General features: G+C 43.7%; 1 protein-coding gene across 6 annotated transcripts in view; it reads left to right on the top strand.

The window, feature by feature from the left end:
* The window catches only part of sash1a (SAM and SH3 domain containing 1a), a 201,535-nt gene extending 193,071 nt beyond the window's left edge, over window positions 1–8,464 (top strand). For 5 of the 6 annotated variants that reach the window (XM_048250043.1, XM_048250042.1, XM_048250047.1 and 2 more), the window contains 3 exons: window positions 1,795–2,861; window positions 3,701–3,832; window positions 4,768–8,464. In XM_048250043.1, the coding sequence (XP_048106000.1) occupies window positions 1,795–2,861; window positions 3,701–3,832; window positions 4,768–5,016 (1,448 nt within the window). In that variant the 3' untranslated portion in view covers window positions 5,017–8,464. Of the gene's footprint in view, window positions 1–1,794; window positions 2,862–3,454; window positions 3,833–4,767 lie in introns of those variants that run through there. The other variant, XM_048250044.1, reaches the window with a different exon arrangement.
* Window positions 8,465–11,130: the final 2,666 nt, after the last annotated feature.

The raw sequence follows: 11,130 nt of genomic DNA, 5'->3' as shown, positions 1-11,130 counted from the left end.
ACACGCTCTGTTTCTTGAGGAACATAACCACATGCTTTGTGTCGTAATAAACTAGCCTTTTGTTGACCAATGTCTCCTCACTTAACTTTCTTTCATCTCACGTATTAATCCACTGGTCGTAACACTCATTCATGTCATTCTGAGCCACTTACAGACATCTGACATGCGCACACACACGCACACACACACACACACATACACACACCAGACAAACAAAAACAAATATACAGTCAGAGCTGAACACACCTGCTGTAGACGCCAACATTAACAGTCTCAAGTCGTAGAATCCAAGATGACAGGCAAAATTGTAATTGAAACTGTAACCTTGTAACATGCACATGATTTAGAGACATAAGGGCTTTGATTATGCTGTGAAAACTAAAAACATGAAACATGTATACTCATATACCCATGCCAAGATCTCTACAGCCGGATTTCAATCTAATTATGTTATTCGAAAGGATGACCACAGATGTGAAAATATGTGGAGTTATTCTTTGACAATAGCAAGAAAACAAGGTTGAACTTGAGTAAAGTTGAGTGTAAACCGAATAATGATGGTGAGCTCCTAATAGTGGAAGAACACCACTGTTAAGAATACCAACAACCTGTAAATGGTCCAGCCTTTATAAAGCTATCCAGCACAGTGGGAGGCCATACACACGATCAATGCACAGCTCGAAAACATACTACTGTAAAATCATGAGAGGAATCTTAACTGCAGTCTTTGTTGTTGAACATACTCTTGACTATGTTTTGCTATGCTCCTCTTCGGCAAAGAACTGAAGCTAAATGAAATTGGCGGACGCCAGGCTAATCTATGACTGCCTTACCAACTGTTTTGGAGTATTGTTTTTTAAATGTGAAAACATATGATTGTTCAGAACATTCTTCACATGTTTTTGAGTTGTTCACAGTGATTGACTTCTGAGAGAGAGAGAGGGAGATTAAGCTCATTAGATGCTAGATTTAATAGTAGATGATACAGGTCTAATATCAGTAGAATAGTTGTTTGAACTTGGGTATTTATATTTGTAAATGGTAGGCATCTAATATGAACAGCTGTTTGAACACTGGTACTTTTCGAGCGTTTGGACTGTGTTCCTTCCTCTGACAGTAACCAATCAAAACTGTGTTCAGGCTAGCTTCCGGATAATAACATGGTAAGTTACTGACACCCAAAGGTCAAACACACACACACACACACACACACACACACTCACTCTTTCACACGTAAATATTCCAGTTGTAACCTCTCTGCTTCCCTCAACCACATTCTAATCAAGATCACTCTAGACCACCCACAATGTCATTGGTTTCCACTCATTGCTCAATATACATAGAGCAAGAGGGCACATCCATCATGACTGACGTTACAAATTGGTTATTTTTTTGACACATATTATTGCACAGCTGCCATGGTATTAATTATTGAGTTTCAAGATTTATGTTTAAGTATGCTGGGCATGGAGAAAGTGTAATTTAATGCTGTGGAAGTTTGGAGTGTGACTTTTTGTAACTATAGTCACGCTCCAAACCTCCACCACATCAAAAAGAAAATAGTTGAAGATGAATTGGTATTTTCTCCATGCCATGAGTATAGATGACATGGCAGCTATACCCTCAATTGTAACGTTAGTCACATGACTGATTCGCCCAAGTTATCATGTGTCATGATCTTCACTGCAAAATCATGATCGACAAAGACGATGGCCCCTGTGAGATGGTGTACTTTGATTCATTGTCAGGAAAGATTTCTTGAGAAACATTCGCATTCTCTCTCCGTCTCTACAGGAAAAATCCGGAAGGCTTCGCGTTTGCTGAACTCGGGTGCGGAGCTGGGTGCCGCCGACTACCCCACGCTGCCACTGACCCGCTCCACTGAGGCCCTTCAGCAGGAGCGCGCCCGCAAGCACCCCGTTGCGGCCGCCGCCAAGCACTTCCTGTTACACCCACCAATCAAAGCCCTGCGAGGCCTGGGGCGGGGCGTGCGGGGGGCCCGGCGCTGCAGGGTCCTAATGCCCACCAGCCGCAGCTGCGAGATGCTGGACGTGCCCCTGGAGGCCCCCACCGGAGCCGCCGGGTCCCGGAAGAGGTCGCAGTCTGTGGGAGACCTGCTGTGGGAACAAGCCTTCGACCAGCAGCAGAAGACCCAGAGGGGGCCTCTGCTGCCTGTTCAGGGGCCCGGGGCCAAAGAGTGGAAAGACCGGATGGAGGTGGAGAGGAAGAAAAGGGTGGAGGAAGGTGGGGTGATGCCCACTGCTGTGCCTGCTCTTCCACCCAGGCCTGGCGCTGTCGCTGCCACGTCTCCCAGCTCTCCTCAAGCGTCTCACAATACACCATTGTCTCCATTCCGAAAGAGTCCTCCAGCGTCCCATGATGCCTCTGTGGCGTCGCCCGTCAGCTCCCCGCTCACGTCCCCTCCCACCTCCCCCCCGCTGCGGACTCTGCCCAAGAAGGCCCCCGTGCCCCCTCCCGTACCCGTCAAGAAGTCCAAGGAGCGCCTGCCCAACGGCCTGCGCCCACCGCCTCCTCCAGCCCACCTCCTGCCTGCCCTGCCCGTCAAAACCTGCCCCAGCCCCCCCGAGGGGAACACTTCTACCCCCACCACGTTCTCCCCCATCTCCCCGAGCCTCTCTCCGGGGGAGACCGAGCCTGAGCCGGGCACCTCGCCGTCGGTGCCCCCTCCCTGGCTGTCGGACCTGCCCGAGTCTGCCTGCCCACAGATCCATGGCTCCAGGCCAGCGATGGCGGCGGTTGCGCTCAGGAGGGTGTCCAAGATGGCTGATCTAGAGACTCTTCTGGAGGAAAGGCTGGTGGCAGAGGGCATCGACCTCATTGAGGAGCCCTACTCCGATAAGGTGAGACGCAGTGCCTCAGAGGGAATGGTGGAGCAAATTCAATCAATTTAAATACAATTATATTAAAACATTGATAGTTTTCTTGTACATGGATGAAGCCTGCTCATAATTGTCAGTGAAGACCTCCATTGAATATTCTCGTTTTTGTCCTAAACTAGGAAAACTAGCCTGGAGTGTGTTGGTTTTATGTCTGTTTTTTTTTTTTTCAATGTTAAAGAATTATGTTTGTGGTACAAAAGTACCACACAAAAGTTACATACATTCATGATACATTCATTTTCCAGTTCCAGTGAATTATGCTAAGCTAGGCTAACAGTGTCAGACTTGGTTGTTGGACACACAGAGAAGAAAAGGGTTTATGTGTCCTTAATTTACAGTAACTGGGGGGTAGACGACAAATAAGCTAAGTTGGCGTGTTCCTTTAAAGGTAGTAGCTTAGTTTTGAAAGATTATGCTCCATGACTGAGGTACAATGTTTTCTCCTATCATGTGTTAAGTGTGGTGTGTGAAAATAGACAGATATGAATGTTTCACTTCACTTCTTTTTTCTGTTTGTCTTTTCCAAATGCATCATGTGTACAATATTCATCTAGATAGATCTAAACAAAAAAATGAAAGTGACACAATAACTCAAAACCATTATTTTACTACCAGTTATGCTAACAATGCTGACAACTGAACACAGTGCTTAACCTCCTAAACATAATATTATTGTAATACTATAATATCATAATAAATATAATGCACAGTCATAGCCAATGCCCAAATTAATCTCCTAAATGATAAAATACTATCAGTGCTAACTTGTGTGAGTCCATGTGTGTGTGTGTGTGTGTCAGCATGGGAGGTGTGGTGTGCCGGTTTTGCTGGTGCAGAGGTACAGTGAGGAGCTACAGCGCCCCCTGCAGATCATCTTCTCCACGCTGGACATCATCCGCGTCAAACAGCTGCGCAAGGAGCACCGCATGGCCGTGAGTCTAACCCTCGACTGCCTCACACGACTCACCCACGACCCGCTGACAACTCACTCACGAGCAGCCGCAAACAACTCGTTCACGAATCATAAACAACTCACTCATGAGCCACAAACAACTCAGAACAACACTTACGACAAGCCGCAAACAACTCAGAAGTAGCCACAAACCGCTCACTCACAAGCAGCCACAAACCACACACTTGCGAGCCTCAAACAACTTACTTATGATGAGCCTCAAACAACTCAATTATGAGTCACAAATGACACAATGGCTAGCAATTCAATAGATTAACAAAACATATAAGTATAAGTATACTCTTTTGATCCCGTGAGGGAAATTTGGTCTCTGCATTTATCCCAATCCGTGAATTAGTGAAACACACAGTGAGGTGAAGCACACACTAATCCCGGCGCAGTGAGCTGGCTGCTACAACAGCGGCGCTCGGGGAGCAGTGAGGGGTTAGGTACCTTGCTCAAGGGCACTTCAGCCGTGCCTACTGGCCGGGTTTCGAACTGGCAACCCTCCAATTACAAGTCCGAAGCGCTAACCAGTAGGCCACGGCTGCCCCAAAATACAGTATATACAATATACAGCAAATACAAGCAGTTCTATCATTCCCCCCAAGTGATTCCCTCCTTCACCACACACAATTAATCAAAAAATTATTCCCTCAAAACAAGCAGTTTACCACAAAGGATTCACTTTCTCACTACAATTTATTCTCCCCCAACTCATTCTTACCATTAGTAATTCACCACAAACGACTCAGACTTACTACTAGTAATTTACCACAAGCGATTGACTCTTACCATAAGTTACTACAAGCGATAGACTCTTATTAAGTAATTCACAACAGACAATTCAGTCTTCTCATAAGTAATTCATCCCAAATGAACCCCCTCTCTCTCGCTCTCCTCTTCTCTCCTCAGATCCCGTCGGGCGGACAGACAGACGCCTGCCGCAAGCCCACGTCCCCGTGCCGCTCGGCCTCCCTCTCTGTCTCTGATTGGCTGGTGTCCATTGGCCTGCCCATGTACGCGGCACCCTTGGCCTCGGTGGGCTGTGATTCGCTGGCCGGGGTGCGCGCCCTCACCGAGGAGTGTCTGCACCAGGCCGGCGTGAGCCAGGATGGCCATGTGCGCTGGATCCTGCACGAGGCCCGTCTGCTGGCCTCGTAGCCTGCAACTGCGTGCCTGCGACTGTGTGCCCGCGTCTGCACTCGTCCATGCAGGTCAAGTCCGGACCAGGGCAACGAAATGGCAGGATCTCTCCAGCCAACCACCTGCGTCTCTGTCCATCTGTCCAGTCCATTCTGTGTTCTTCCCAAACGCTCGGTGACTCCTGCTCAAACGTCTCCTCATAACCCACATCTGCATCGATAACATCTGCATTAATAACATCTGCATCAATAACTTCTGCAGCGATATGTCTGCATCACACTACATCTACTCTGCACCTCAGGCTATGTCTGGGCCTGTGCCCTTTAAGACATGGGCAGCACAGCACAGAGTGACCCCCAGAATATAGGAAGAAGGTCCTCTTCCCCTCTCTCTATCTCCATCTGTCATTTTCATCAGTCATCCTGAGGGATAGCAAAAGTCTTCAGTTTCATACAAACACGGTAGCTTCTTCCATAGGTGTGTTCACGTCCATATCTAGTGGAGGCAGACATTCCAGTGGGTGATCGATCAGAGTCTTTGCATCTCTTCGAGCTGTGAGCAGGACCACATGTCATGCTGTTAATCTCAGTGCTCTCTGAACTCATGGAGCCGGTCACCTCAGCAGGCTTTCTATCTCTTCTTTCATGTTCATACCTTTTTACTCTTCTACTACGTTTCATCTCTCTCTCTCTCTTCCTCTCCCTCTCTGTCTCTCTCTGCTTGTCTGTCATCTGTTTGCCAAGGACAGATTAGTGGCCTTGAGACTGAAAGGACATTGACCTTTGACTCGAAAGCACTGCCGTTTGAGTAAGCAGCACATCTTCTGTCCTTACAAAGGGTTGTATGGTGCCCACAGACTGCTGTCGCTCACTACAACAGCAGTCTTTTTTAAAAAGAAGTAAACTCGTACACTCTTTCCTTTCATGGAGTGAGTGGGGGGGGTGGGTTAAAGGACAGGATGTACATCATTGTGATCTGTTCTGTCAGAGCTCAGATATGGTTGAATATGGCGGCTTGTGTCTGGGCAAGATCCGTTTTGGAGTCGCTGGTGCATCACTGCTGGTGCCACAAGCCAGTGGATTGTGGGACTCAAAACACTCTGTCATCAACTAAGTGTGTGTGTGTGTGTGTGTGTGTGTGTGCGAGTGTATATATGGTGGTTAGCCAGGGCATGGCTGCCCAAGAAGACAACATTATTCTCATATCAGCATTCAATAGCATTGTGTTTATTTAAAGGAAATAGTGTTATATGCCTTTATTTCAGGGTCCTGTGTGTGTGTGTGTGTGTGTGTGTGTGTGTGTGTGTGTGTGTGTGTGTGTGTGTGTTTGTGTGTGTGTGTGTGCCAGAGGTTGACATATAGCCATTTCATAAGCTTCTTCCTGTTGTCTGGAAGAGCCAAAATTTGCTTTTCTTGTCTAATCTACTCTAATCAGAACTAATGGAAGATAATTAACTATTATTTAATCTAACACTTTTCTGTGTCTAACAGTTCAACACTTCCTCTCACTGGTCAGATTCTAGTGCCTCCACTGCAACAGTGTGCTTTCTCTATAGCTTCCTTGTCATTATATACAGTAAACACTGCGACATGAGCATTTAAGCTTTGTATCCACACTCAATCACACTTCCTGAAAGTTATATTATTCGGGTTTCCAGGGATAGGTTGAATGTCTGTTAGCACACAGGCTGTATCTTTGTTTTGTGTGTGTGTGGGTGTATGAATGTGTGTGTGTACATTGTATTCTGCGTAGACTCTATTTTCAGCATCTGGTAGTGAGACTTTGTAAGGTTGAGGAATGTTTTGCTATAACTCAAATGAAATGTAGTGAGGCAACATCCTTAAAATCTACCCCATTCTAGACACACAAAAAAAGCTTTAGATGAGGACTTCCTATGACACATCCACCAGGGATTCTGTTTATCAGTATGATTAGCACAAACAGAGTGTATAGATATAGATCATAATTACGTAGAGCACAAAGCACCCAGGTGTTCTTCGTTTTCTTTGGGTGGAACTAATGGGGCTGATCTAAACTAGATCTAGCCCACAGTTTCAGCTTCAGGGGAAAAGGGCGCATGAGTAAGCTCAAAGTTACTGTCAGAATGTAGTTACAGTAGGTCTAAAGCGCTCCGCATATAGGCATCGACATGAGTGCACCGCCACTTTCTGTCACTTGCCTAGAGCCAAAATGTTTAGCTGACAAGTATTCGAAAAAACATTAGATTTTTATTGAGTGGTGCCAACAAAACTGAATCTAATGTAATCGAACATTAAAAATGGAGTGTGCTACACTCATGTCGGTGCCAATGTGCGAAGGCCTTTAAGAGTGCTCTTGTTGCCATGGACACACAAGAGGTCAGTCAGTTCTGGGGTGGGGGGTGTTGAGCCCGGTTTGGGCCATAAGAAATCAGTGCCAGAAGTCCATTCAGGGTTTCAAGTCTTTAAGCCGAAGTAAAGCACAGAAGTCTTACCTGAGTGTACAATCTTGTGTGGTGTGTGATTGACAGCTGAAGTGACTATTATCTAATACAGACTGAGATATCAGTGCGTTTACACAGGGGCATGGACCAGAACACACAAGCAGACATCTGTGTCCATAGTCTAATGCACACAGTTTTACCAAACAAAAACATTCTCAGTTGTATCTGTGTCTGTATGTGTGAGAGAGATAGAGAGTGTGTGTTTGTGTGTGTGTGTGTGTCTGTGTGTGTGTGTGTGTGTGTGCTCACAAGAATGAAGTGTGGGGTTTTCAATCCAGTAATCCAGTCCTCTTTCAATGATCAATCAAATATCAGATAGTTCTAAAAAATAAAAGCGGAAAAAAAGACATTTTTTATTTGTAAAGAAAAATACTGTTACTGTAAAATGCACTTTAGCAATGAATAAATTGTTTTATTGTTTTATATATAAATTAATAAAAGCTCAATTGGCATGAGAATTTGTAGCCCTTTGACAAACCATTCATTCTGTGTCAGATTAAGAACAGGAGGTCTACAAAATCAAACTGTTCCTTAACACAGAAAAGAACATCTCGGTTCCAAATGCCAAGCCCAGGATGTACAAATTTGTAATTGTCATTAATTAACATTCTCCCCATTAATTACTTAACTACAATATGTTGTATCATTCCCCATCTCTAAAGCATAATTACATATATGACATGATTAACATATGTTGCACACTCTGTGTATGTGATTGATATTTAAATAACTTATTTGCTTTTCATATCAATTGTAATTAGTAGTTGTACTATACATTAAAAAACAGCAATACCATTTTTGCATATGGCAGGTGTGAAACTGCAGTATCTATGTAAAATACCTGTGTAAATATAATTTACCTGCTTTCAACTTGCTGATGTCTCTGAACTTTCTTTTTTTTTTGCTTGTGTATTGAAACAAACAACAAAAATGTTTTAAAAAATAATTGTCACTCTGACTATAATAAAAAACCCTTTTCTTGGCTATGCTGCTTACTGGTCATATCTTGAGATCTTAAGAAAGAGGGAGTGTGTGTGGAAGGAATAACAGTTAGTGTTGTTTGCAGAAGCCTTTGATCCACTCATCTAGCCCCACATCATCACATACCCTTCACCATTACCTAGAGATTGGCATGGTGTTATTTCAGTTAGCCTATTAGCTGGTTTGATGCTCATTGAGCTCAATGCAAATCAAACCAGCTAATAGGCTAACTGAAATAACACCATGCCAATCTCTAGGTATGGTAAGGGTAAGTGATGATGTGGGGCTATTTTAATTCCAAAGGCCAAGGTAACTTTATCAGGATGCACAGTATTCTGGATCCATGAAATAACTGACCTTTAAAAAAAAAAAAAATCTGTCTCTATGGTAATTTAACATAGGGGTGGCAATACTTATGACCCCTGTATTTTAAGGAAGAACATTTATTTATGATACATTATTCATTCACTAAGAAAATTGGTGTCCTTAAAGGTTAGATATTTCCCCATTTTTCACTTAAGGCATTAAGATCAATTTCCAAAAGATGATTTTATATTCCTCTTTTCAGTCAACTTTAGCATGGGTGCCAACACTTTTGGCCATCACTGTATTCCTTACTGATCAGTCTTTTTTTGTGCTTGTGCTAATTGGCTCCATGTGGCATGTGTGTGTGTGTGTGTGTGGAGGTGAACTGGACACACACTGATGCTTTTGACATGAAGTTCCGAACAGAGAAATAAAGCTCTTTAAATTGAACTGAATTAAATTGATGAAAATGTCACGTCATAGTGCAGTAACAGACTTATAACATGATAACATGAACAAGCGTATAGGTGTGTTCCAGTACAACATGGCCCCTTGTGTTACACCCCATTTTAGTAATAGTTTTATATACTTATTCAGCTACATCATCTTTACCTGTGTTTAATTGGAGCCTTGTTGTATCTAACTGATGGCAGCAGTTTGTATTGTAAAGGATGTGAGCTGGGTAGCCTATATAAAAGTCATCAGTTCGATTCAAGCACTTAACCACAAGTGGCAGCTTCCAGGGAGTCTGTCTCTGCAGTTAACATCTTATCTGTAAGTCGTTCTAAAAGCATCAGCCAAATAAATAACCAAGTTAGTGCCAAGGTGGCAGTGTCAGCTGACAATATATTACAATTAAAGTCCTGAGATAACGACATTTACATTCATTTCAAGGAAATCTGAGAGCTCAGTCGTCCATCCAGAATACCTGTGTTCATGACAGACCCTATCTGGTGGGATATGGATTAGTGAATACGTCTGAGTTTGTGAGAACGGATGTGAGGCTGCAGGGGGAACTGAAGCCTACAAACAGCAGTCTGGAGGTAGGCCACAGAGATTTCAATATGTGGACATGGGTTAGTACTAAAACATCCCTTCCATTATTATCTTTAGAGGTAAACTAATTATTAGTGTCCCACTGTTCCTTCTTGACCTCGCACATATAGTAGGCCCTTGTCAATGGAATGAATTGATTCTGTCAATAGATCCCTTGTTTGTTTTTGTTTGTTTGTTATTTGCTGTGTTGAGTTTCTGGTTTAGTTCCTGTAGTGCTGATCTTAATTGCAACAAAACCTTTGTGCTGACTCCTAAAGGCAAGCCTCTTGTCCGTGTCCTATTGTCCAAACCTCATCGTCCTCAGTTGAACTTGTTGAAGGGATCCAGTTGCATTGTCTTTTGAGGAATCACAGCGTCTGCACATTATAAGTTGATATGACTTCTGTGGATTTGATCAAATCAGACAAATTGAAAATATCCTAGATAGGCTATGTCTGTGCTCAAATAATATACAAATTAGTGGCGTTGGGGGACCAGACTCTAATATTTTGATTTTGTTATTCCTGCTCGTGTGTTGCTTGACTGAGTGCTGCGGAAGTGGTCTCTCACTCAGCCTGATGGTAAAGGAAGCCGTAGTGACAAGGATTATCCTCCAGGCCATTGTCTATCTCTCTTTTTCTTGCTTTCTTTTACTCTATCTCTGTCTGTTTCTCTTCCCCTCTCTTGCTCTCTCTCTTTGGCCTTCTCTCTGTCTCTCTCTCTCTTTCCGCATCTCCCTCTCTGTCTCTTTCACTCAATTCAGTTCAAATTGCTTTATTAGCACGACTGTATGGGAACATTTCCTCTCTCTCTCTGTTATCATTATTCCTCTTTCTCTCACTCCCTCTCTCTTTCCCTCTCTCTGCATCTCCACTGTGCTGCTGGGTAAATATTTGATCAGCCGCTTCCTGGGCATTAATCCTGTAGTCAGGATTGGCAGTGTGGTCAAAATAGACAGTTTGTGAAGCTCCTGGTTTAGTATTAACCAGTCCTTAAACAAACATCATATTATGTCTTCGTCATTTTTAAACTGTGTTGTTGTAGGTAAGGATGTTATCTCTTTGACATCTTCAAAGGGTTTATGGTCACCCAGAGAGAAGAAATACTCTTTTCTGAATGGCTGTTGGGGTGGCTATTAATTCTGAATAACGGGACACCTATGAAGTAGATGTGGTAAAAAAAAGAGTTTAATCACCATTCCATATCAATGCTTTATCAATGCTTCAAACTGTTGTGTTTTGTTTCCACTCTGGTGTATACGGGGCTCCCGTAACACAGTAGAGATCACTACTCCTGTAGGTGTGGGTGCGCTCATCTTCGGACTGTGA

Source organism: Alosa alosa, chromosome 8, assembly GCF_017589495.1.
Source record: "Alosa alosa isolate M-15738 ecotype Scorff River chromosome 8, AALO_Geno_1.1, whole genome shotgun sequence".
Taxonomy (NCBI): domain Eukaryota; kingdom Metazoa; phylum Chordata; class Actinopteri; order Clupeiformes; family Clupeidae; genus Alosa; species Alosa alosa.
The sequence above is the reverse complement of the archived record's forward strand: the minus strand, read 5'-3'. Positions and strand labels throughout refer to the sequence as shown.